Source organism: Lingula anatina, chromosome 1 (genome assembly GCF_051362555.1).
Source record: "Lingula anatina isolate TDL-2025a chromosome 1, LinAna3.0, whole genome shotgun sequence".
Classification (NCBI taxonomy): Eukaryota; Metazoa; Brachiopoda; class Lingulata; order Lingulida; family Lingulidae; genus Lingula; species Lingula anatina.
Window position 1 is genome coordinate 28,255,903 of NC_141767.1, and position 27,927 is coordinate 28,283,829.

At 34.9% G+C, this 27,927-nt stretch overlaps 3 protein-coding genes across 6 annotated transcripts; 1 reads left to right on the top strand and 2 right to left on the bottom strand.

Annotated features, from left to right (window-relative positions):
• Window positions 1-361: 361 nt before the first annotated feature.
• Window positions 362-12,868, bottom strand: LOC106175908 (fanconi-associated nuclease 1). Of its 3 annotated transcripts, none has more exons than XM_013558067.2 (15): window positions 12,756-12,868; window positions 10,910-11,929; window positions 10,555-10,695; window positions 9,932-10,136; window positions 9,574-9,711; window positions 9,153-9,251; window positions 8,728-8,856; window positions 8,017-8,245; window positions 7,580-7,744; window positions 7,123-7,282; window positions 6,377-6,573; window positions 6,004-6,102; window positions 4,630-4,758; window positions 3,535-3,640; window positions 362-771 (listed from the first exon to the last, which is right to left on the bottom strand). In XM_013558067.2, exons 2-15 carry the CDS (start codon window positions 11,907-11,909, stop codon window positions 698-700), a joined length of 2,871 nt encoding a protein of 956 aa, XP_013413521.2. In that variant the 5' UTR covers window positions 11,910-11,929; window positions 12,756-12,868; the 3' UTR covers window positions 362-697. The 3 variants fall into 3 exon arrangements, with proteins under 3 accessions (XP_013413521.2, XP_086857896.1, XP_086857897.1); XM_087001770.1 differs by lacking the exon at window positions 12,756-12,868 and adding an exon at window positions 12,497-12,631; XM_087001771.1 differs by lacking the exon at window positions 12,756-12,868 and adding an exon at window positions 12,490-12,624.
• On the top strand, window positions 12,740-23,000 carry LOC106175911 (uncharacterized). Of its 2 annotated transcripts, XM_087001769.1 has the most exons (19): window positions 12,806-12,892; window positions 13,613-13,696; window positions 13,965-15,377; window positions 15,538-15,671; window positions 15,939-16,316; window positions 16,459-16,661; window positions 16,952-17,161; window positions 17,401-17,449; window positions 17,757-17,918; window positions 18,116-18,169; window positions 18,973-19,020; window positions 19,196-19,260; window positions 19,515-19,601; window positions 20,001-20,156; window positions 20,357-20,488; window positions 20,757-21,151; window positions 21,515-21,612; window positions 21,876-22,037; window positions 22,393-23,000. In XM_087001769.1, exons 3-19 carry the CDS (start codon window positions 13,970-13,972, stop codon window positions 22,486-22,488), a joined length of 3,837 nt encoding a protein of 1,278 aa, XP_086857895.1. In that variant the 5' UTR covers window positions 12,806-12,892; window positions 13,613-13,696; window positions 13,965-13,969; the 3' UTR covers window positions 22,489-23,000. The 2 variants fall into 2 exon arrangements, with proteins under 2 accessions (XP_013413533.2, XP_086857895.1); XM_013558079.2 differs by lacking the exon at window positions 13,613-13,696 and having other exon boundaries at window positions 12,740-12,892.
• Window positions 22,806-27,630, bottom strand: LOC106175880 (uncharacterized). Its single transcript, XM_013558036.2, has 12 exons — window positions 27,468-27,630; window positions 27,001-27,141; window positions 26,655-26,786; window positions 26,183-26,302; window positions 25,732-25,859; window positions 25,199-25,427; window positions 24,833-24,976; window positions 24,550-24,616; window positions 24,329-24,372; window positions 23,817-24,148; window positions 23,498-23,596; window positions 22,806-23,331 (listed from the first exon to the last, which is right to left on the bottom strand). Exons 1-12 carry the CDS (start codon window positions 27,628-27,630, stop codon window positions 23,197-23,199), a joined length of 1,734 nt encoding a protein of 577 aa, XP_013413490.2. The 3' UTR covers window positions 22,806-23,196.
• Between the last annotated feature and the right edge of the window lie 297 nt (window positions 27,631-27,927).

A 27,927-nucleotide genomic window follows, 5' to 3' on the forward strand; every position in this document is an offset into this window, starting at 1 on the left:
TATATTTTTTTCAAAACAATACATAGGCATTTGCTATAGTTTTTTCTAATAAAAAATATACTTTCAATAACATCCCTTTACTGCATCAACATGATTTTGTTGAATGGATATGCATTCATCAGAAGCATATATTTCATTACAGCAACAGCTTATCAACAAGTGGCTGATTAATGCTTCAATTCTCTTCATTAGCACGTAGGAGTTATAAATCATTAAGTGTGTAATAGTACACACAAACCTCCAGTGACACCACTCCTTGAACTGTTCTAGAAAACAGATCCATTAAATGTAGACCCAAATCAAGTAATTATTCTATAGACAGAAAAAGCAAAGGGGATTACATTATTGATGGCACTAGACATTTTGACATTTGATCTATAGACATTTTTATTTTTGCTACAAAAGGAAATTCTAGGATATTGCATTCAATAATTGCTTGTAAGGAAGATAGTTAACTTCACTTTTACAGAATTTAAATATCACAACCATTAAATAGTCACATATATAGAGTTTAATGAAGTATAAATATAAAAGTCCTTCATTATATGGCTACATTTTCAGAGTCATTACTGAGGACCTCCACAAGGATGATATTTATAGGCACCAAACAATACATACTGTTGCTTGTTGGCAAGATAATTGCACAGTCATGGAAAATATATTCAAATTGCTGTGTTGTAGAAATGTGAAAATATGATTAGTCAAACTTGTCACATTCTTGTTTTACAGTATCTGCTCTCTCTGGTTTCTGTAATCTCTTAGCACCAACAGCTGAAATAAAAAAAAATGAAATGAATGTTATTAACAATAATCAGTGACTTCATCTAATATGCACAATGTACACAAATCAATACGAAGTACATGTCACTAATCACATACCCACATATTGGTATACACAGAAAAAGCATCCCTTTGGGATCAGTGAAAATCTCAATGCACAATGCAGAAGCTAAAAATGTTATTATCCTTAGCAACACTCAATGTTGTTATAAGAAATGACTTTTTAAATAGAACTACTGTTTGCAGTCTAAGACCATGTTGCTTTTTCCTTGTATCCAACTGACTCCAAAATAAAAACAAGGCAGCAAAGCTGTCAAATGTACAGACAAAAAACAGGAAATAACTATGCACAAAATAGGCTACTGTCAATTCTGATGCAAAAGAACATTATGTTAAACTGCAAATTCAACATCAAATTTTAATTATCCTCAACAGGTAATACCAATGTAATTAAAATATGTGACAAGTTTACACTTTGAAAATGTATAACTTCCAGAAAAAGAAGTCACTTAGACTGCTTTTCCAACTCGGACTGCATTTTAGTCCTGTATTTCTTTTTTGAAAGTTTGGCAATCATAAGTAACATGGTTTTCCCATAATGGTCATCATGGCAGCAGCACCCAAAATTGTGTTTTCTTCTATCCTGCCGATTTTCGAACTTGACCTGCGTTATAGTAAGATAGATTACTCCTGTGAGTTTCATGACAAAAAGCCTATCAGTTTTCCTTGAAATGTGTTTACAGTGTTGCATATATGCTGAAAAGTAAAAAAACAGCATAACTTCTACAATAATGGCCCGATCATGCTGATTTTCGAACTTGACCTGCATTTTATGAATATTCATCAGCTCTGTAAATATACAGCCAAAAAGTAAAACTTTCTTCCACTTATCGTGTTTACAATGACAGTGCACGGCGCCGGCGACAGCGACAGTGATGGCAACGACGACGACGACAGACGCAGGTGATGGCAATATGTACAGACACATCTGTACATATTAATTGTACTGTTTGAGAACAGTAAGTGACATGGTTTTTCTTAAATGGTCATCATGGGAGCAGTGCCCAAAATAGGTTTTTTCAAATTTTGATGCAGTACATAATGTTTCACAGCATAATGACCATCAATTTTAATAATAAAATATTAGTATTATGGATATTCAGAAAATGTGACTAGCAAAGGTCTTCAGGCCCATGGAACTTCAAAGTCACACCTTAAAAATGCCAAAATGTAAACAAGACTGCACTGTTCTGAAATGGGTTTATTTCCATTTTTAACACTTTTTTAACATAAAACAAAATTAATAGGATACTGCCATTTTTTATATGATCAACTAAGAAAATTGATGAGATGTGAAAAATATCAATAGAACAGTGTTTAATGTCCAATTTCTTCCATTCTGAGATTCTGAACATAGTGAATGATTGAATCTGACAAACTGCAATGATATGAGTTTATTTCCATTTTTGACACTTTATTACACAATACACGATAACAAGTTTACCATCATTTTTACATAATCAACTAACAATGTTGTAAAGATGAAGGAAATGTCAAACAAACACTTTTACGTATCTTATTAGTTCAATAATGAGACTGTTAACATGCCTAAGAACTGAATCTGTAGAAATGTGAAACAAGACGGCACTGTTCTGAAATGTTTTTTTTTCCCATTTTTAACAATTTTTTTACACAAAACAAAATTAACAGTTTACTGCCATTTTTATATGATCAACTAAGAAAATTGATGAGATGGGAAAAATATCAATAGAATAGTGTAAAATGTCCAATTTCTTCCATTCTGAGATTCTGAACATACTGAATTATTGAATATGACAAACTGCAATGATATGAGTTTATTTCCATTTTTGACACTTTATTACACAATACACGATAACAAGTTTACCATCATTTTTACATAAATCAACTAACAATGTTGTAAAGATGCAGGAAATGTCAAACAAACACTTTTATGTATCTTATTAGTTAAATAATAAGACTGTTAACATGCCTAAGAACTGAATCTGAGGAAATGTGAAAAAACAGCATAACTTCTAAAATTATGGCCCGATTATGCTGATTTTCGAACTCAACCTGCGTTTTAGTAAGATTGACCACTCCTGAGAGTTTAATGACAATTGGCCTAACGGTTTTCCTTAAAATGTGTTTACAGGGTTGCATATATGCTGAAAAGTGAAAAAACAGCATAACTTCTACTATAATGGCCCGATCATGCTGACTTTCGAACTTGACCTGCGTTTTATGAATATTCATCAGCTCTGTAAATATAAAAGCAAAAAATAAAACTGTGTTCCACTTATCGTGTTTACAAGGAAAGTGCACGGCATCGACATCGGCATCGGCATCGGCATCGCCATCGGCGACGACGGCGACGACAGACGCAGGTGATGGCAATATGTACAGACACATCTGTGTCTGTACATAATGAAGATAAATAAATATACATATAAAGTTACTATCAACCAATTTTACAATAATGTAAATTAAAATTGTGCTGATGGTATTTTTAATCTAGGAGAAATTGGCCTGCTTGCATTTTTCAAGAAAAGGTCTGCAAATGTAAAATCACTACTAAATCTTTAAGAAAAAAGTGTAACATAAAGATATGCTTGCTTTGCTAATTCTACTGAACTTAACAATCACAATGGACTTGCTTGTTTTATTTTTTACAACATTTACACAAAAATGTGCAGCAACCACACTTTCAGCACATACTGAAATGAACATATTTACCAGACACATGGCAAACTTCAGCTTCTACTCCCAACCTCAGTAAATAATCCAACCACAGGATCTGTTTCACAGACAGCCTGTCATTTGGCCCTTTTACCTCTACTATCTGAAATAGGCAATATGGCTTATCAAATTCATCATCAATTAATAACTGAAAGCACAAATAATGTGCAGATTAAAAAGCTCACTATTTATCTGAGTAAGAAAAAATAATTCAACCTAGAAAAGGTAAGTCATCATAAAATACTTTTATTTCTTACATGACTATTTTCAATCAAAGAGCTCCTATGGCAAAACAACACTAAAATTTAATAGACAATAACTATTCAGAGGATTATTCATTAGTTCATCATACAAATAACCTATGGGATGCATATGTTATTACATTAATCAATTAAGAATGAAATGTACATAATATTTGACATACTTTTTGCAGTGATAAACAAGTATAAATTCCAATTCATCTGACAAACAGACATAATAAAGCCATAATTACACATCAACAAACAACTCAAACTAATGATTCATTCATGAAAAACTGAACACACCCAAGCTCTCCTAAAAGCAATAAAAGTGTGTTATTTGCTACTGTCTATTAATAATTAAACCACCTTTCATCCTTCCACAAAAAGCATTTAGCAATAAATAACAATCTTTTCCATATATATTCATTGATAGAAAACTGCTTTTTTTTTCAGTCTTCTGAAGTCTATGAATCATTTCACATCATGCAGTGTTCAGTTTTACTGAAGCATAAGAAGAAGCCCTGTATAGAACAAAACCATAATAATTCACAAATAAGGCCTGGCCTGTTATTGCCTGCTATTTTGAACTCATGCCAAACAACCTATTGGAAATAAAGTTCTCTGGGATGTGCTTATATGGATTCCTGAGCAATTTCTGTGTAGAGTGGAAATGGGCCAGAACTACCCTGAGTGTCAGAGGGGCTATTTTAGAGGGACCTCTAGGGACCTGTGAAACTCGGGGTGGTCATAGCTAGAATCAGATCATTTTTTTGATGGAGGTTAACAGAAAAAAAAATGTAGTGAATATTCAGTTCTGAATCAGTAAACAATATTGAAATATATCTCGTACCTTGAATTTGTTGGAAGCAGGACTCCACACTGTCAGATCTGGAAATCCTGAAGTTGTATTACGGATATCTCTGACTATGCGCTGAAATATACCTGCTAGAATTTCACCACCTATACATGACACAAGCCCCTGTAATGTGAAATAAAGAAAAAAGTCTGCAGACAATAACTCATTTTTGCAAATTGTTGCTGGGATATGGAAAGGATCTTTGGGAACTTCCACTATCAGGGATCCTGCATATTATAATCATGCTTTATGTTGTTTTGAGAACACCAGACATGCTGAAAACTTTTCAGAATGGCCGGACATTTGGACAGGCAGTATTGAAAAATTTGCTGGACCGAATGGATTTTTGTCGGACCGAAAATCACCCTATTCATTTGAGACAGATACTACCAGCGCAATTAGGTAACTTACTTTGTTTGTGAATGTGATAGATTTGAAATGGAGGGGAAAAACGCTTTGGGTTTTATATAATTTTATTAGTCAATTATGTCGAATGATGACAGTAAATTCAAAATTGTGGTTCTTAAAAGTCTGATTTTTTGCTGGTTCAGACAAATTTTCCCAGTCATGACTGATCGGACTGACAGTTTCAGCATGTCTGGGACACTAAAATAAACTTAATTTAGAATGTATTTTCTTCAAACCCATTGACACAACAAATAGGATAAGGATAAATAATTTGGAAAAAAGTGAATGAGAGTGAATATGTTCAATTATTAAATTGTTACTTAAAGGTTACACTATTGTATAATCATTGTTACGAGCACATACCAACTCCTTTGCAACTTATAAATAAATAAATACTAATAATAATGATATAAAAGTGATTAACATCACAGCCTGTTTTCATTATGCAATTCTTATAAATAACCTGTGCACGTTAACTCTCATCCTTCTTTTGTTTATCATAACCTAAATTTTTCATTAAAAACACCATTCATTTCCTTCACCATTTCTTTTCCAAGATTTTTTCTTTTAACAAAATTGAAAACTGTGGCAAAATCAGTCTAATAATACTGTTTGCAAACAATACCTGGTTCCCATAAATTAATAATGTAATTTGGCATCAGACAAAATATCCTAACTATAATTTATAACTTCCATAAATTAAGAAATGAAGGATGCCAACATTATTTGATGAAACAGCATCTCCTAACATCCCTTGTTAAAATATGTATGATGTTGTGACACAAATTATATTTTGAAAAATCTCAAAAATGGAAAAAGTTCTAAACTAATACAATGATTAATTTTGAAAAAAAAAAAAAAAAAAAAAAAAAAAAAATTGGAATATTACACATTTAGCATTTGAGTAAAATTTAGCATGGTGGGGTGAGTGCAGTGTAGCAACAGGCTGATGCTGTGTACCTTGGCATGGTCCACATCCTTGAATATCTCCCAGTTTACATGGGCAGCTCTCTTACCATACTGGTCATCCCAGGTGTTTTGTAACATGTCATGTAATGTCTAAAACAAAAAAAAAAAAAAAAAAAAAAAAAAAAAGATTTCAAAATAATGGAAAAAAAAAAACAAAACCCCATTTCATCTTGCAACTACGAGACAAATGTGCAAATAAGATGCTTCCAAACCAAGTTTTATTGACAGAAATTCAAAATCAGGCTTTGATAAAAGTAAAATTTATATGTGTAAAAAATTGATAATTATACTTTAGTCGCTGGGTAGATTATACCACACACTAGTGACCACAATCAAAACAAATGTTATAAAAGTCTAACATTACCTCCAAAGTGGCACCTCTTATTCTACGAAGTTTGCCATCTATTGCTTCCTTTCTGTTGTGATAGAAACTGTCTGTATTAAGGTCCAGAGGAAAAGACTGATATGGACAATGAAAGACATCCGTGACATTCATGAATATTTCCTCCCAAAGAAACAACCCTAGTAGTGTCAGCATTGTAGACATTTCACCATGGATTCCTGTTTGAAAAATGACAATGACAGCAATTTGATAGGTGTGCAGCTCATATCACATCTTTAAAATACTGATGTTAAAGGGATAATAACTGTTTGTTTTGGCCAAAAAATTAATTTTCCTGGAGTAAACAAGTTTTTCCATACTTACCAATGGTTAATGAATCCATTTCTACATTCAAAGTTAGTCATCGTTTTTTTTGTAATAATCTCTTAAGAGAGAATAGCCATCTATGGAGGTCACGTGGTCTGATGACAAGCTCAGATACATGTATCAGAATAATAGCTATAACTGCTGTTTTTATGGTAAAACAGAATATATTATATTTCTGTGAGTTGTGTACAATGTTTTTATTGTGAAATATAGATCCCATACACAGTTATTATCCCTTTAATATGAAAATGGATCATTATTATCACTTCCAAACTTGGAGACCTTTCAATAGAATTTTTCTTGTGCAATGAAAATGTATTTTTGTAAATTTTGACAGAGAGACTCTCATTACAGATAATCTTAAAAGATGAAAGCTTATCATCATTTTGTGTCTGATTTACCTTCTTCATAGCCCTTAGAAGAATAGTGCTGCAGAGCTAGTTGTTCGACTCTGCAAAGCACAACATCCTCGGGGTGACCTTCAGCCCCAGATTCTTGACTGATGAAGTAGTTTCCTGTGCCAACTTTGGCATAAGGCATCATAACACCTTCAAAATATACCTAGAGAGCACAATGTAAGAAATCAATACTCATTTAGGCTATGCTTTTTTTGGTCTATAATTCTTCATAAAAATGTGAAATCTGGTGCATCTTTAAAAAGATGTCAGTAAAAACAAGTCAACAACAAAAGAAAAAGATGTCCTAATGCAAAATCTTAAACATGAACTCTGATCAAACCATTTAATCCTGTAGTATGGAGTCTGTAAGCATCAACTTCACAGAAAATGTGAAGAAAGAAGCCCAAGTCCAAACTTCTAGTAATGGCAACATTATGCAGTCTTATCTTTTTAGTTTTACCTTGGGTGCTTCCTTTACATGATCATGCTGGAATTCCTCCAGCCTTCTCTTCATCTGTTTACCACTTGGTGAAGTACATATTCTGTATGCACGTTGGTACAAGGCATACCGATGTCCTGTTCTCACCAATGGGTCTGCTAGCCCCTTTGCAATTACATCCAAGGACTGAAATTAAAATGCATACACAGTAGTATTATCTTCGTCAAAATCATCAAATCATTTATCACCCAACCAAAGTTGTACTTTCTAAAATGACATTCAAATATACTATTCTACATTTTATGTTGGTGGAAATTGCATCTTTAAACAGAAAAGAAAAAGTTCATGCCTTGGAAGTCAGCACCAAATATGGAATACAATAAATAAAAAACTTGTATCTCATTCCTATCCATGGATAACTGGATACTTGTTAGCTGAATACTGTGCACCCAACTCACCTTGCCTGGGTTTTTCAGATGCTGTCCCAAATTAAGTGCCAGTCTGTCATACCACCGTCCCCTGTATGCCTGACAGTACTCCTCCTGCCCCAGCAGAGCCTCCAACAGGTCGACAGCATCAGAGTATAACCTCAGCTTCTGCAAGGCTTCAACACCATAGGAAAGCACCCGTGTATACAAGTAACCAGCACTGAAATTTTTCAAGTGACTTGGCAAGGATTGAATATGCCTAAAAAATGCAAAGAAATCACATGGTTCATAAGAGACAGTTTTAGATGGTGACAATCATCCCAAGTCAAACACACATCAACAATGAAGTGCAACACGATTAATCTTTTTTTTTTTCTTTTAAAATAATCTATTTAAATAAGTTATGCAATTCTTATGCCAACTTTACCGATTGCCTAATTTCGGAACAAAGGGTAATTTACATTAATCAAACACTTTCATGTATAATCTTTATAAAAGACAATTTCTGGTCATCTTGGAAAAAATTATTTTTTCAATGGTTAGAGTATCTAACAAAATATATTTGGACTTTACTGGATTGGATTAAGACAGGATTAGTTTGACTAATATAAGTAGGTCTCATTGAAACCAGATAAGACATGAAAACCAAGTGAATTTTATCAAGCAAACTTTATATATATACTATTTGTAGTAGAAGTCGTTTGCTGTACATGCCTCTATAGAAATCTATCATCATTTTACCTCTTCAGGTCCTCAGATTGTTTGTGAAAAACATCTTTTGCAGAGAGGTAGATATCTCTAGCAGCAGTGTAATCTTTCTGTTCCATAGCGTTAAAAATGTCATTTTCATATTGCAAAGCTTCCTCATACCTGTCGATAGCAAGAAAAAACAATAGATTTTGGCAATCAATAATGGTTTCCACATTTCTTTTATATAATGGTTCTTAATTGACATTTTAAGAACAGCAATATTCATACTAAAAAACTCAAACACTTCTCTACAGAGATTCAAAAAAGTGTTTTTTAAAATTATCGTTCAAACTTCTGAAAAGGGTATAAAGAAAAAACCCCAATGATATGACTGTCTTACTGATTATATAGATGACATCTTTTATGCTATATTACCATAATTTATAAAAGTCTGATTAGACACTTGAGTACTGTACCAAAGAAGTTCTGTTCGGGTCTTGAACACAGTTGTTGTCCTATTTACAGTGTATGATGGATAAACAATCTTCCCTATGTTTGTCATAAGTAACTGAAACCTAAAAAATTAAAAACAAATAAAATAAAAAAAACGTATCTTTATAAATCAAAGTTATATCAAATATATATTCAATTTCTTATACTTGATAACAAATTACATTTCTTCTCATCAATTTTTGACTTAAAGGTTAATGACTATTGTTCAGATGGAAAATGCTAATTTCAAATTTAGCATACCAGGGTTCAAAACAGTCTGATACATTCAGCCATACTAAATTTTCTGGACAAATCTCTACTTATCAAATGTTCATCACAATTTTTTCTATCTAAACAAATCAATCTCAGCAAAAATGGCAAAAATACCCATAATATCATACTTACAATTGTTGCTGTGCACCTTGGGAATCCTCATCCTGTACTGTAGCTGAGGTGGTCAGAGAAAACAAAGTCAGGATACGGTTGAAAACTGCTCTCACCTCTGGGGTGACCTTGTAACACTTGCCAAGGAAGCTTTTAGCCCTGAATCCAAAAAAAAAGGGAATTCAACATGTATTATATTGAAAGCTTTACAATGGATCAAAATGTTGTGAAATAATATTCACACCTTTGTTTTAAAATAACTGAGATATATTGTACATGCCATTTGAGTTTACAACAATAATTTTGCTCACATTTCAATTTTAGAATGCCAGTATTAGCAATCTAAGGTGAAGGTCCATTAAATTACATTTTTTTTTACCTTTTTACAACTGTGGCTGCAGTACCTCCCTTGTTCCCTCCAAACATATTCATTATTGTATTCTGCTTGCCATGTTGGAGAAGCTGCTGCACAATCTGCTGTCTGTGTTGGTTGCTAAAGTTGAGTTTAAATGATTTTGCCAATTCTCTGAGTTCTGGAGCAGGGAGATTATGCAGTGTCTCTTCAGCATCAGTAAGATGGGTTTCTTTTTGAGAAGAAAAACAATAAAAAATGATAAAAAAAATGCAATTCCTGATAAAGTATATGTTGCAGCAGTTTATCATTTAGTACATAACCTGGGGTAGCGCTGACACTCGCCCATTTAGCCAAATGCTAAAACTGACTTAAATTGGCTAAAGAAAAGGGGCTTGATTTGACATGTTTTAGCCAAATTATAACCATTTTGATAACAAATTGACAAAGATGTGTTGATATGGCTAGGCAAAAAAAAATTGCTAGCGCTACCCCAGCATAACATCTATTCAGACTTCTTCAACACTATATAAATTCTTACCCAAAGTAATAAAAGCAATTAAAAGTGGATCATTATTTCAGTATAAGATTATTATTTAAGTATAAGATTCGTTTTGACATTCTGTCTTTAAATCACTTGCAGGTCTTACCATCTAATATGAATCCAGCATTGACCAATCCTTGCAGAACATTACTTAGGTCCTTTTCAATTTTAGGATAGACAATTTTGGCTTGGCGGATCCATTTGTGCCTTCTCCCATAAAGGCGTACAAACAATTTTTGCTCCGACTCTGAAAATGGGTAGAAGAGTGCATTGTACTAAGAAAAGAAAATTATACAGATTTAAAATAACACTTAAACAAATGATATAAGGTTTCTAAAGATTTGCTTCTTCAATCTAACTCGGCAGTCTTATAGAGTTTGAATAAAACATACAGAGTTTTGTAACATCAAAGAATAACAAATTTATAATTATTTTCATTTAAGTTTTGTTAATAACTTTACCTTCAAGAGTTCTAAATTTTTCTACAATTCCGAATTCCTCTTCAATAAACAGGTGATTGTAAAAACTATCAGAAAGCACTGCTTCAATTATAAGTTTAAAGTTTTCCAGGTAATATGGCATGTGGAACTCTTGGTCTTTCTCTTGGTCTTCAGTTTGGTGCGATTCATCTTTATTTAAAACAGACATTTGCGGACCTGGGTTATCACTGGCATTTGACAATCTGTCCATTTTTCTTCTGTTTTCATCTACAACTGCAGAGCCTTCATCATCACAACTGCTATCCAATCTGGATGGCGGGGTTTTCACAGAATCCTGTTGTTTTCCTGTAATATTTTTCTGATCATTTTCAGATCTATTGCCAATACTGTGAATAATGTTTGTCTCTTTTGTATCACAAACTCTTGAAGTTGATACTTTGCCTTCACTCTTGGGTGGAGGTTTTTTGCTCAACTCAGTTTCTGAATTTAAGATCACAGAGTGGTTTGAAGATGTACCTACAAGCTGTTCATCATTTTGTTCTAGTTTTCTCCTTTTCAAAGAAAGCTTGTCTTTGTTTACTTTCCTGTTTTTGACTTCGGGTTTGAACAAAGACGATGCTTTAACATCATGACTGCTAATCTTGTTCTGGTCGTCTAAAGAACTGTCGACTTTCTCAAAGTTGCAATCATGTCCTCTTTTCATTTTAAGCCTTAAAGATATTCTTTTTGCAGGGCTTTCACACTTTGCCATGGTTTGATTTCTGACCGTTTGGTTACTTACACCTGCTTCTTGTTTGAAATACTTGGAAGGAGAGACTTTTTTAATGATTTCAATGTCTTCGCTTTGCTGTAATGCTTCTATGTTACGCTTTCTCTGCATTTTGAACATTGCTGGTATAGTAAAACTGTTATTACTACTCTTTTCTGTCTCTTTCTTTTGACCCATTTTGGGACCATTTTTCTTCCTGCTGTTAGAACTCAAATGTGCACTAGTATTCTTTGCTACACCATCCGTCTTCATCTATGGTGCATTTGCTGACACTATTTCCAATGAAAACAAAAATATTAGAACTAAGTTAACAGAATGACAATAAATACAATAAATAAATATGCTGCACTGGTAGCTTATTTAGGTTTCATACTAAACAGAATATTACATGGGGCAAGTTTCAAATAAGATACCAGAAGGGGTTTGACAAAGATACCGAGTGTTTGAAAAATGCAAACCTGTTTCACTTTGTCAAAGTTTGAAAATTTGTCTTTGCTGACATTCAACTACATGCAAACAGCTTGCAAAACAACTTGAATACAGAAATCTCTCTGTAAGTACTAACTCGAAAAATTTACATAAGTTCAAGTGAGGCAACGTTCAGCAAATACCAAAGAAGATACGTTTTTCAAGATTGCTTGACACCAAAGACAATTATTCAAATTATCAGGTGTATATAAAATCATGAAAGATGAAGATATTGAAAGACGGTCACACTGTGCACAGGCTCGGAGGCTGACGAGACTGGCTCCGTCACTGACACTCAGGTATCAGAATGATCATGATGTACACAAACATTTACGAGTATTGTTAATACTTATAAAAAACCAACACTTAACAGTACAGCTCCACTGATTTTACTGATTTAGGACACGACTTTCAAGAGAGGCCAGAAAGAAGGTACCAGCCTCTTTCACCGAGCCTGCTTCAACTTGCCCGCTGCTACACAAGTAGAGTTAATTGAGGCCTGAAATACATTTTCGAAAAAGAAAATATGGATTATTTATGGCTATTTTGGTATTAAAATACATATATTTTTTCTTAAATACAACAAAACAGTGGAATTCCCTTATTTGGATTTTCATTTGTTTAACTTACTTGCCAAGGACAGGTTAAAAAAATTTCCAACGATGCTGTGGCCTTGACCCGTATACTGGCACTTTCAAGATGGAAGCTTCCCGCTGGAAGTCAACAGAGAAATTTTGAGATCGTTTTTCGACTTTGGTGCAAATTCAGTACGTATTGCGTTCATAGTCTTGACAGTTTGCTCTTTAGCTAAAGAAAAGTACCTCTCCGTTATAGCTACTTTGGTAATTGATCAACCATCAAATTCAAACTTGATTCACATCAAAAGCAATTTCAGTTTCATCGAGTTGATAGTTGACGCTGTACTCAGCGAAAACTTGACCCAGTTTTAATCTCATTTTGAAGGTTTTTTTTACCTGTAACCTATCCCAGAGATATGGTTTCATATGGAGGATCCCTAATGTCAATGAAAATCTTACATCTTATCCAGCTTGTAAGGCTGAAAATTGAGTCTATCCAGCAGATGTTAATTTTAAAACTAAAATAAATTTTCTTCAGATTTGCGTGGTATGATTGTTGGCATCTTGTCACATTTTCAAGGGACTGAGTAGACTCTGGCAAAGAAAAATTCTAGGCTATGAGCCCTATACATATATATATATATCTCATAGGGGCATCTGGATATTGCTTTTTTTCATACCTCAAATAAAATATGTCAAATTGATTCATGTACATGTACTAGTTATTACTTTTAAAACCTGAAGTCCAGTGTCATGTGATTAAAGTTCACCATACCAGTCATACATGTAAGAATGATCTATCAACTGCCACACGTGTCCTGTGGAACCTTATAATCAGGGTAACCATGCAAGCATGTTTCTGTTTGATATGGTAGACTTTTATCAGAATTGCTGCTAATATATATACAGTCCAATAAGCATGCAAGGTTTGAAGATGAAGGAGCTGGTGTAGAATGGACCTGAAACTCGGCATAGGGAGAATCAATACCTGAGGTAGTGCTAACACTTTCCAGTTTAGCAATTACGGAAACTGACTTAAATTGACTAAACAAAATAAGGTTGATTTGATTTGTTTTAGTCATATTTAAGTCATTTGGAGAAAAAAGTGTTGAAAAAGTAGTGATTTGGCAAAGCCAAAAAATTGCTAGCACTACCCCAGGATACATAAAAAAATAAGTGATTATCAGAAGCAAGCATCAGTACAATACTTTTTGTGGCATGTATACATGATTTTTACTATGTGATCTCTCTATTTATGAAGGTAACATGTCTGCCGAGGAAGGGAAATCCAGTGCAGCTGTGAAACAGAGGCAAACTTCAGTCTCCTCTTCTGAGGGCTCACTTGGTGCAGGACAGAGAAAGGGAAGTTACGACATTGGTGATGTGCAACTGTTCAGCCCAGAGCATGGGAACAGCAGCGAGGGTGAACACTCATCGTATCTGTCCCAGGATGAAGATGCCACCCACACAGATGATAGCAGAATACCTGAACTAACAGACAATAATGAAGAAATGTTTGAAGACGGAGAAAGTAAAAAAGTTGAACAAGCATCCAACAAAAGGTTGTCTACATCCTCAGAATCATCCCAAAGTGGAGAGTTTTTTACTCAGAGTGTATCAGACACTCTCAGTAACTCTTTCAGCAGAGTAAGGTTAGAAGGTGCCATACAGTTGTCTAATGATGGTGTTGGGCAATCGTTGCAAAGCAATACAAACCTACAGACTGACCAAGAAAGGGATAAAGGGACAAAACCCGAAGGTAAAATGGGATACACAAAGGAGCAAAAGAAAAATATTTACAAAAAAGGATCTTCAGCTAACGAATGTGTGCACAAAGAAACGGGCGAACAGGTTTCGTGTGGGAAAAAGCCTCAGCAGCCATCAACCTCAAAAGATGAAAATGATAGCAAAAGTGCCATAAATGATGAGAATGGTGAAGTACCTGTTAATTTAAAAGCGTACACTGACAGTCACAAAGCTGAAATTGAAGCTGAATGGCTCAAAAGAAATAAGCTGCAACCACCAAAGCCCCCACCTTCCACGCCTATTGAGCAAAGAACGCCACCACCGGATGATGACTTTTCAAATGCCAGAAACAGATTGTCAAATTTTCCACAGTCACCAAGACATAAAGAGGGCGGAGAGCAAGGGCAAGGAATGAGGACATTTCATGTTCCAGGCGATCAGCCCAGGTCAGATGGTCTGTACAATATGTACAGTCCAGCTCATTATGAGACTGTGCGAGAATATTATGCCTCCGAGAGAGCAGAAAATGGGGCTGTGGACGATTTGGGACCAGATTTCTTGAACATGCAGTTCAGTACAGGTATGTATGTGCCATATCCTGTCCAGCCACCTTACACACTGTCACCAAGTCAGTATGGTCAGTATCAAGGTCAGTTTCTCGTGTCCACTCCTGCCTTGCCAGGACAGGGTCCGTATGTTACACCAGTCAGTATCCCCTCTAGTCCGAGGAGTGATGGCAAAAGACCAGCCAATGCTAAACAAGGTAAAAGGTACCAAGAAGAAGATACTGGAGAGAGTGGCCAGGAGCAGAGAACTGGAGGAAATGACACAGAAATGATGGAGAGGAATGGACAGTCAGCGCAAAGTGAATCTGAGGGACAGAGTGTATTGTCAGATGTGGAAAGTGGAAATAAAGGCATAGGAGAAGGTTAGTCCTTTAAAATTGATCTCATTTATAAATGACTTTTAACATTTACTTTGAAGTGCAAGCAAAACCAAACAGAGTTAAAATGTTGTGTTATTTCTGTAAAACTGCAGTAGCTTTTTTTATCAAAAAGCATGACGGTGACTTTTTCTAATTTTTCCAGATATGTCCAACTTGCCATTGGGTAACCCACAGATGTATTCAGCTGGTCAGTATTTCAATCCCCCACCTCTCCCTCAGACTACCTGGGTAGAAACAATTATTCAGGGGCAGAGTTCCAACCTTCCTTTACCAGAAGTAAGTTTATAGAGAGGTTGGCATAACATAACCTTTCCATTGCTTATTAGTATTAGTTGTGTGGTTACTTCTGCTCAAAACATGTATCTAAAAATTCAGTTATACAATTCATGTAGGAAGGACAAGAATTTGATTTCATTTGAACAGCTATCAATTGTGAATCGACTTGTGTTTTAAACGACTAGCTATATATATATATATATATATATATATATATAGGAAAAGTTGGTGTAATAAATAAAACTGCCAACCATGTTATCTATCCAGAAAAACTGGATGGAGCTCCTGGAAACATTAGAGAAACAACATCATGAGCAAATGATGGCACAGTATCAACAGCATCAACAAAGAATACAGCTGTTACAGAAGCAAGTTGAACACCAAATGCTTCAGCAAAGCTTAAACTCCTCAAAGCAGTCACCGGGACAACCTGACACATGGCAGAAGCAGGGCAATATTACACCTGTGCTGTCCACTAGTTCAGGTGGACAGGGGTCTGCTGAAAGACTGCCCTCACAGTATCTCACACCATCTAAGCCTGGAGCTGACCAAAGGTCAGATGTGGGCAGCCAGTATGAAGTTAGTCCATCCTCCATTTCACAATCAAATTATGCCTATAGGATGTCAGATGACAAAAATTTAAAAGTAAGTATTAAGACAGTACACACTCAAGTATATACAAATTTTATTGCATGTTTAAGATTATCCATTTTATTTATTGTTACTACATTTGGCTGAAAAGTTTCAAATTAATTTTTTTTCATATTTCTATTATTTAAACCATTAGCCTAGAGCCGGACCTCCTAGATCCAACTCCCCAGCTACCACAATGTTATATTTCCCCACTCCCACCAAGAGTGAGCTGGACCAGAGTGAACAGTTGTGGAACAGACTTTCCAAAGAGCACAAGGAGGCAGTGGCGCGCCTAGAAGGAGAGGCAGGAAAAGAGCAAGTGTCATCTTCTGTGCAGGGAGCTCAAATGGGGCCAAGGTGAAAAATACACAAATTAATGCTTTTGTTGTGAAAAATGCAGTTTTCTATAAAGGACATGTTAATGTATTTAAGCTTTGGTACATTTAATCAATTGTATTATTTCCAGTTTGATTAAGACTAAATGAGGTACATTTTCATTGGAAAGTGGGAAGAATTTTGAAGGATTCCCTTGGGAAACAGTGACCTTCTATGAATTCAATTTCCATAACTGTAATTGAAAAACATTGAGACATTTATGTATTCAAAATATTAATGATTTGCTAATATTCATTGTTTTGTTTCTTTAGTACTGTGAGAGTTAATCTCCAGGAAAAGCACATGCGTCACTTGGCCGACCTAAAAGTGTATTATGAAAGAGAAATAGAAGAGTTACAGAGGCAGCTGTCATCTCCGACTGTCCTGGCTTCAAGGTCACCATACAAGTCACTGGTGGAACAGAACCAAAGACTACAGAGGCAGTGTGAGCAATATGAGGCCAAGCTGGCAGAGGGAAAAAGGTGAATTAATATTACATAGAGTTTTGTATTCGAAGGTCTTCATTATGCAAAATGCACATTGTTTCATGTTTGTACCATAGAACCCAGTTTTTGTCTTTATGTTGTCATTCAAAGGTAAAATTGATATGATCTGAAATGGAATCCAATTTCATAATTGTGGAGAAATTTTAGTTTTTGTACTGGGCACATCAGTTTATGATTTTTTTTTTCAATTTTAACTCTAATTTTTTTTTATTCAGAGAAATTACTGCACTGGAACAAAAGTTGGAAGCTGTGGAGACCAAATTAGTGAGTAAACTTATCTCCAGAAACAGTGTTTAAGAAGGTTGCATATTATCATAAATTTAGTTTTGTAATGGATGAAATCAGCATTCTTCTCTAACAAAGTACATAACACACAGAAGGTAGATAAGAATAAGATACTATTAAGATATAAGATACGAGTGGGTTATATTCAAGTCAGTATTATGAGAACTTTAGAATACTTGGTAATCAAAAACGCACTAGGTACGGTCATACAAAAAGTTGGTAATCCTAACTAGGGCCTAGTCACTGTATATGTTGTATGGTTTTAGGCAGTCTTGTTTATTCTTAGCTCGAGTGGAACAGAAGATATGAGAAGGCCCAGGAAAGCACCACAACCTTGCAGTTAAAGTATGACCAGTTGACTGTGTATGCCAGGCAGCAAGATGCTTCAGTGCAAGCCCTTACCACTAAGAATACACAGCTGACTGCTGCTCTAGAGGAGGCATACAGAGTAATAGCAATTCATAAAATAAACATGACAAGTATTTGAGAAGAATTAGTCTAATCTCAGTTGTTGATTGAAGAAATTATCAAAGTGATAACAGGATTTTTTTTTTGTGTAGAATTTAACATTAATTTCATCTATACTATGTATTAAATTAGAAGAAAAGAATCATTGTTGTTGATATAGTTTGCTATCTGTTTCAGTTGCAAGATATGAAGAATAAAAATTACAAGAGAGAGCAAGAAATTCTGGAGAAGGTATGAAAAAGCCATGCCCTTCTACAACTGCTAATAAACATTTATAATTATGTTAATGTGGAATATTTGTATAGAAGACAGTTTTTATTTGTTTAAATTCTTTTCTTTCTGATACATGCTTGAGATCATTTTAATAATAATAATAATAATAATAATTTATTGTCATATTTATACAAATATAAAATGAAAATTGGTATGATCTGTCGATAAAATGTGATACAGTGGAATTATTAAAATACATTTTGTTCATTAAAAATACGTACTGCTGATGGATAAAAACTATTCTTAGTGCGAGTGGAGGTTGCTTTTAATGACCGCAGTCAGCTTGTTGACATATGCATAAGTAGGCTATTCGCTGGGTGACCAGGGTCACTCGTGATTGACTTTACTTTCTTGAGCACTCGTCTCGTATACAAACATTCAATAGACGGCAGGTCCCTACCTACAATGCGCCTGGCAGTTTTTACTACGCGATTGAGGCGATTCTTGTCCTCTACTGTAGCACTACTGTACCAGACGGTGAAAGATTGTGTTAGCACACTCTCAATCACAGCCCGGTAAAATTTTGCCAGCAGTTCTTGGTTGACATAGAATGACCTCAATCGTCGTAGAAAGTAGAGTCTTTGCTGAGCTTTGCGGACAATATCATCTATGTTAATGTGCCATTTAAGATCATCAGATATATGTATGCCAAGAAATTTGAAATGTCTGACTATTTCAACCTCAGAACCATTCAGCGTAAGATGGCTGATTTCTGTTGGGTTTTTCCTAAAATCTTATCGTTTTCTTTTTTAATTTTGTAGATTTTGAAGGAGTATGAATCACTGGGAAAGCAGCATGAGAGAGTAAAGGTAATATAAAAAGTGCTGAAAATTATATAAGAGAATTATTTAGACTAATTCATTTTAGATCTTTAAACAAAAATATTCCAGTAGATGAGTCTTATGTCCTTTTTTATATTGCAGGAGTGAACCATTTTTTGTATTCTTATTGAATATTTTATTAATTAATATTTTTTATTTTCAGGAGAATCTTAATGCAGCTGAAAATAATCTTCATGATGTCAAGGAGGAAAATTTAAAACTCAGAAAGTAAGGCATCCCATCGGTGCAACACACTAATTTTGTATTCATTTGGTGATATGTATATAATTTGTTTTTCAAAAATGTTTTCAAAATTTGTCTGGATTTAGGAAGTTGACATGAAAACTTTTAATTTGAATCTTATATGTATTTCTTGAAAAGGTTTACCAGTATAATGTAATAATTATTATTTCAATGCAACCATGAAATGTATCCTTCTGCCTACTATTTAGGCCTCCATTATTTTCCTTTCACTAATACAGGTATGCCTCCAAGCTGGACCTAGAAGTTCAGAGACTGGCCAGAGAAAATGACCAGTTAAGGAGAAGAGCTATATCACCGGTGCTTGGGTAAGCAAAAGGCTGACAGGGTTATAATTTCAAGAGAAAAAGCTAAACTTGTATGTGAAACCTATACATAATATGAGTAACGCTGGTGACATTTTATTGGACTTGTGTAAGCAAACTATTTTGCAAGTGGTTTCACTGGTTATCACTAACTTACAACAATCATAAATTCTTGGGAATACTTAAAAGACAAATAGAGTTATTCCCCTTTATTCTCAAATTTGTAACGAGAAAGGTGTATCATAAGATATTGTGATTGTATTTTAAGTATAATGAAAAGTCACTCTGTTCACTGTCTACATGATGAAGGCAACCCACTTTGTGCTTTCACGTTGATGCTAGAGTCTACGTCCTGTAGTGTGAATTCACTTAAAGTCTTTCACCTCTTTTGTCAAATTTCAGGTTAACACTGTCTAGTTCTGCTAGGAGCTACCCCAGTCCTACAGTCACCCCAAGGACAGAGCCAAGCCCATACCTGATGACCACTGTGTCTGATAAAGGCAGATATCTCAGTGCCTCTCCAATTAAAAAATCACAGGAGAATTCTGACAGACTTTGGTAAAGATCTTGTCAACGAAACAAAAAAAAATCGATGAAACCTATTGAACTTGCATTTTGTCCTAAAGATGTTTTATATACACTACAAACTATTTGGAATCGCAGATTTTACTAGTCTGAGTATAGGTGGCATTAATACTTATTTGTGGGGAGGTTGGGGCTGTTACTAATATTCTCGTGTAATCTGTATTGTGTTTTAGGCAAGATGACAGTGAAGCTGGCAGTGATGATGGGCGCCCAGTGTCGCCTCTGGTCAAAGCTGAGAGAGAATTAGAAAAACGTAGACGTGCTGATAGACAAAATAGCCAGGTCCTAAACAACAAGAACTCTAGGTAAAAGAATAAGACACACCTTTTTATTTACTTTTCATTTACAATACTGATGAAAGTAGAACAGTAACAATAGAAAAAATTTTTTTTTTTACATTTTTATACATATTTTCATAAGTTATGAAACTATTATAGGTAGGTGGGTAATTACAAATTGATGTATCTTTAGCATTAACTTCTGAAACTTTTGAAAACTTTATGGATTATCATACAGAACGTATTCTTGCCAATGCCATTGTAATAGATGTACTTGCTTTATTTTCTCCTCTAGCACAAGCAATCTTCCATCCTCCAGTCGCTCAGTGCCAGAAGGAGCAGGGGCCAACGTACTGCATGAATCAGATGGAAAGTCTTCCATTGTAAAACCTAAAGCTGCACTAGGACCACAACAAAGTGACCTGCGTAGCACCAATGAGGTTAGAGCGTCCGAAAGTGCCATTTCTGACACACCAAGGTCAGAGGGGTTTGCACCGTCAAATTATGACCTCCTGGAAGTGGATGTGAACTCTGAGAGACAAAATGTGTTTGCAAAGCATACATTGGGGCTTGATAAAGAAAATGCTAAAAAGAATCTCATGAACAATTTTACATCTCCAACAGGAGCAGCTGGTAATACTTTCAGCAGAGGACAGACGTCTGGCAGACACATACAGAATGGTTTCAGTGGTAAGTATATTTATAACTTAAAGATATATTAATTTGTAGTGCTGATGTCAGAATAGTGTTCTGTTAGCGAAATGTGGAGTTACTCAACAGCTGACTTTGCTTTGGAAACAACTTCAGGTTGGTGCTATTGAACTAGTAGGTGTGACATTTATTGGGTGGCAGATCTATCAAAAATGTCCCTCCTTTTAAAGTTTTGATTTCGCATCAGTTTTGCTGTGATTTACTTATGCTCACACTAGATTGGGTTCAGAATTGAAGTTTGTTTCTTAAGTTTTGATTCATCTGCTAGAAATTCAATTTCTGTTTAGATTTTCACCTTCTGGGTTCAATAGTTTTTGTTGTGAGTTCCACCTGTGTTTTCAGAAAGTGGTAGAAATTTAAGTAAAATTTCCAAGGGCAGTCCTTCACCACTTTCACCAGGATTGGAGAGCTACTTAAGCACAGAAAGGAAACAAGACAGGGTATGTTGTCAGCAAATAATATATTTGGGAAATAACTTTTCAATGTAATGGTAGAGGAATAAATGGTAGTAACTGGCAGTAATTGGTATTAAACACAGATGTGAAGACACTTACATTTGTTGTGAAATATGATGAAATGGAATTTTTGCAAGGTCATTGCATGCATGTTAAGATTGGGATTACTATAGAGTAGAAATAGGGGGGTATCTCCAATCAAGTTGCAATGTTTAGACAACTAAATATAGAAATTACGATATATCCAGGTACCAGCCTTGTCTTCTACAGTATCCGAGAGACAGAAGATAGTTGCTGATATGGAGAAAAGGTTTGATGAGCTTCTGCTGGAAAAGCGACAAGTAGAGACACAGCTCAGTCACCTTCCATCTGCAGGTGGCAGGACTTGTGTGAAGAATCGCCATAACAAGGTCAGCAGTGTTTTTGTAAATTGATTTCTGGATTTGTTGTGAAATGCATCAAATTATTGTTCATTTGAGAACAATGTCTTCACTTAGATATGAGAATTTTCAGCTTGAGGTCACTCTGTGGACTTGTTATGATGAAATGAGAATGACAGGAGGAGGAGGACAAATTGAAAAATGCCTACATTTAGGTTTTTTTCTGAACAAGCAATATTGCTTATTTTTAAAGGGAATGCCTATCAAATGCATAGATTTGTTGATTAATAAGACCCTTATGTCCATTACATTTCCATCACAGCAAAAATTGTGCTGAAATACCCAAAGATGAATATTATCAAATTGTCATTCTCTTGTCTTTTAGGAGGAACTAGAAAATCAGCTTGACCAAATTGACCGTGAACTTGGATCAGTTCGCATGGCCCTTAAACGATACAACGTATTACCAACTCACAGCTGAATATGAAAATGAACTTGTTTAATAAGTAATGTGTATACATTGTTAATGTGTCCAATTTTTAATGACCTTTTATTTTAAATATAAAGGTGTGTGTTTTTAATCTTTACCAGCACATCAAGTTTGATATTGGATTAAGAGTTATATTTGATATACAAAAAAGGGTAAATTTGCAATTAATGTCAAAGGCTTGTCCTAAAAAGATTCAAATGGTGATCTAGGAAAACATATGATAAATGATAAATTTATATTCAGGACATTGCATATAAATCTAACCAGAATCCATAAGCTGTTTAGATTGAAACTGCAAAACATATGCAGTTTGAGACATTCGTTTATTAAGTAAGAATTTGGTGTTTTTCAAATCAAGCAATTCTTGCCTAGTTGTCAATGTATTGCCATGTTACGTTATTTTTATGAACACGTCCGAGCAGATGCTTTTGCAGCACGTTAATAAAAATGTTAAAAGTTCATTAAAGAACTATTATATTAATAAAATATAATTTTGCGTGTTTAAGATGTGATTGTATTTAAGTTACTTTATTGTCACTGAGATTACACTTTATATTCAAAATGATATAGCAAGAAATTAGGCCATAAGTTTTTCTTTTTGTTAAAAAAAAAATTTTAAAAAAGCGTTGTTTCTGAAGATTTCTTTGCTGGAATTTTGAAGAAAATGTTTTTGTTCTCATGCCAATGGAATGTTCGGTCCTATGAGCTGTAAGCTGGATTGTAAAAGGTAGAGTTCTGCACGTTTCTGGGGGGAACGCGATCTCCACCACTTCTGCCTTCTGTTGTATCGTACTGTCTGAGAGGAACTTGTGCTGCCGTGAAGTTTGTATAGGCCTGCAAAATATACAGGTAAAATAAGCTCTCTACGTCTGATTTAGACACGTTAAACTGTCATACATTTGCACATTCGTAAGTTATCTTTTAGTTTTCAGCAAACTCGTAATAGAAACGAAGACTTGGGTTTTTTGTGAAGTAAATTTGTGTAGATAAAGACGACTACCTCTTCTCGGAACGGGACATCATCTCGAGGGTTCCTTGACATGCCCGGTTCAACTGCGTACCTGGAACTTTGTTGAATGTTTCGAGCAAAGTTCCAATTCTGAAAAAAAAACATACAAAAATACATATTATTCTTATTTTCTATTTTAATCATAATTATTAATTTATTTATATATAAATCTTCGATGAATAAGATTAAACAATCCTCATGTTTCTAAGGCCTGTCCTCCAAATATAGTTAGTATATAAAATGTAGACAAACGTGCTTGGCTTTTTAAAAACTTTTAAAATGTCGGTGTTTTATTATACTTTGAACTTACAATAGGCGGAGTGGCGTCTACTGCACTCTGTATTTTTGCTAATCGATCTTCCAAGTATTCATAATCTTCCTCAGGGTAATTTCCCAGTTGATTATCACGACTGGGAGAGTGCTGTGTTGTCTCGTTCGCTCTTCCACCAGTAGCTGGGGTATCAGAATAAGTCTGGTGTGGGAAAGGTGAAGATACAAGAGGAGCGGCCACCATGTTTTTGTATTTCTTCAGGCTGCGCCGAGTACGTTGAGTGAAGCATGCGATGACAATGATGATTATGACCAGAACGGTACCAACTGCTCCTCCAGCAGACACAGACGCCAGTCGCCAACCGGTAAAAGCTTCATGAAAACGTCAGTTGGGAAATATTAAAACGCACTCGAAGGACAAGAAAATCATTTAAGATGCGATTTTTCATTGACATATTGGCTCTTGCTTACGGAAATAGATTAATTAGTAAAGAAAAGATGATAATGTCCATCTTATAACAAATTAATTTTTCCGAAAAAACTCTGTTTTACCTTGTGGCCCACTACAGTCGGGACCAGTAAACTCATCAATGCACCTATTCATAAAAAGGAAAATAAATAAATATGAAAAGTGAATCTCCGTGTTATTTGTATTAAAGCAGCAATCAAAACTCGTTGCTTTTGCAATCAAATTAGATGAAACATGAAGAAAGACATCGAAATGAATTCATTTTGATGATACCAAGACTAGGGCACAGGTGGGTGTACCATACCTGCAAAATGCCAAATCCCCTTCATTTTTCTGACACAGCCCTCCATTGAGACATTCTGGACATTTTCCTAAAATAAAATAAGACCAATATCATATCTATCTGCAATGGCTATGTCACGTATATATGTCACGTAAGTGTAACTCGTATTTTTACAGTTATTAAAAAAACACAAATTATTCAACTAAATAATGAACTATCAGCTTGAATTGCCCCTGACACTCTTTAGACGATATTTTTATTGAAACGAAAAGGCACCACGAACTACTAGTTCTTTGTTCATTACCTGTACAAACTCGTCCCTCTAGACCTCCGTCACTTTCGTCCACGAACCCTTCCTTACAGTGACAAGTGTAAGTCCCGTATTCAGTGGGACTGCAGATGCCATGTTTAGAGCACTTGTCAAGTCCAGAAGCACAGAAATCAAATGCTGTAACCAAAAGGTAATTTGACGAAATCCAGATTACAAATTCGTTATCGTCATCCATACGTGTACTCAACATAATATGTAAATTAAAACGTTATTTATTGCTCAATACAAAAATGTGCTTACGTGACATTAATGTATCTTTAAAAAATCTCCATAATTTATTTGGTCGAAAGTGTGGCAAAGAAGCACAAACTTTTTTTGCAAAAACTGAGCTCTACTTACCCTGGAAAGCTGCCATTGCTGTCTCGCTGAAGTTTAAACCATTTGCCTCATTCAATGCCGTTATATTAAAATGTGTCTGAACGAAATCGGGAGTGAAATGCTCCGCGCTGGATTTGAAAATTATTCTATAATTAGCTGAAATTCTATCTTCTGAAACCTTTGAGAGTTCAGTTACTTCACAGCGTTCATACACTTCTCTGAGAGGTCCTTCTGTATAAGCCTCATCCACCTGGAATATAGATCACATATACGTTGTCATTTTATGATGATCGATGCAATCAATGTAGGAATACAGCCTGGTTTCAGGAGTGTTTATAAAATGAGTCTTCAATGTAAAATCAATATCACTTCAACTTATCTAGGAATTTAAAACACCATTTTGATTTAAATCCAATAGAAATAATGAAATATGATGCTACAGTTTTTTTGAGCTTGACAAAGTTTAACAATTCCTTGAAACTTGATGCAAAAATATAGTGCTAATATCACTGTAAGGGAATTCATAGGCAATAGGTATTTCACTGAGAACGTACCGCATCACAGATATTTCTTGAGGCATTTTTGAATGCCGTGGAATTCCTGTCACCTAACACCGGCGTCCAGCGCAGGGGACCGTCCGACGACACGTATATGACCAGCGTGCTATTGAACACTTGTGATGCTGTATCGACAATGTTTGAGAGACTTTAAAAATCATTATGATTAACATTGTGCAAAAAAAAAAAAAAAAAAAAAAAAAGAAAGAAACATTAGATTTACGTAACCTCAATAGTTTAGACAGTGTCCTGAACCAAACGCCTATGACAAACAAAGGTTCATTACACACTTCTTGTTTGAGAGCTATAAAAGCAAATCAGATTCTAATCTGGTGAAGCTGCAATACGGAATTGCACCTGAAGATAAGATGAAAATGTTACACAGTATGTAATGTTCACTAATAAATAACACGTTGCTCAAGATTTCGTTTTTTTCCCGTTTACTTACTGTCATCACAGTTCATGCCAGCAAACTCAGTTGGGCATACGCATTCATACGAGGACGTGTCGGTTCGCAGACAGACTCCGCCATGCTGGCAAGGTTTGGTAGAACATGGATCCGGTATAACTGAAATATGTACATGGATGCATTTTCCAGATCGAGTATATAACCCTTTCATTTATCATATGTATAGAAGAGACACACTGAGGCCAACAAAAGTCTAGAAGCAGTACAAAATAGGGAAATGAATGGCAAATTTTTCCCGCTTGTGAAAAAGAATTCGTAAAATTAATTTTTTGTTAAAAGTTTTCACAAATAAAATGCTATTATTGTAATAGCAGATATGTATATAACTCTGGATTTTTTATTCATCATTGCATAACGGTTTCTTTGAGAACCCTCAAAGTTTACATATTGTTCTGGTTATAAGACGGCGGCGTTGTCCTAAGTATTTTATATTTCGTATCTGACGCCATACCTATATCACAGTATTCTCCGCTGTAGCCAAGAGAACATGAGCAGACAAAATCATACTGGTCCACAGCTATACAAGTGCCCGAATTTTTGCAGGCAGCAACACCATCTTCACTTTTGCATGGGTCTAGTTTAACTAAAAATCAATTAGTCCATTGGGTGTGATTTTAATAATTCAACTTAAACAATAACAATAGTAAATCAAATTTTATTACCCGTGATTGTTTGCTTAACAATTTACGGATTAAAACGCTAATATTGGCAACTCACGTATGTTTAAGCAATTTTGTATAAGAAGCAGTACCAATGAGTCACCACATGTAAATAAGTATTATGAAAAGGCTCCTTACTGCACTTTCCGTTCCTCTCAGAATGATCAGAAATACATTCACATGTATTTGAACTGGCCGCGCAGACCACCTTGTTCCCCTTACATTGTACAGTGTCAGTGAGAGACGGGTCACATGGCCCTCCCAATTCGCTCTGTGGTTCTGAAAGTAAATCGTAAAAATACTCAATATATCCTTTCATCACAATTGCTTTAATTAAAACATAATTAACCTTTCTGTTATTATTATTATTATTTTGGTCAAACAGAAATTTTAATCATGATAAATTTCAGTTACATAATAACTGGTAAAGATAGGTGTAGATTAGTAGAGTTCAACAGTAATGCAATGGCATGGAAAACGGAGAATGGAGCTGGGAACGATTACGAGTATGGACCATGCCATCACGAGCTCCCTTTTATTCACTTGTAAACTTAGTTTCATTTGATCTTCAGTTCACCATGACTGATGCTCCACGAGGTGCTTACCACATCTGTCTTGTTTCTGGAAATATCCATCACTGCAAACACACTTGTTTATGTCTAAATTGCAAATTGAATTTTGTGGACTGCAAGTAAAATTTTCGGTGCATAGCTCACCCAAACCAGGCTGCCGACCAAGTAAAACTGAAGTGTAAAACAATGATCTCATAGTTCTTGGTAATCTAGAAACAAAATTCCAGTTTCATATTATAAATAATATAGATCTACATGTATGACAAAAAGATTTATCATTATACGCACGTATTACACAATGTGAAGTTCCTAGACACAAGCAGTGGAAATTTAAGGCAATATTGTATTTTTAGTGATTGTGTTCAGAGAACTGTTATCATTTTTCAATTTTTTAAGGTTTAAGCTACTATTCATATGAGAAAAATGTGTGTTATCTATAGTATCTTACAGCAAAACCCTTGGTCTTCAATGTAAGAGGCGTCACATTTGCATA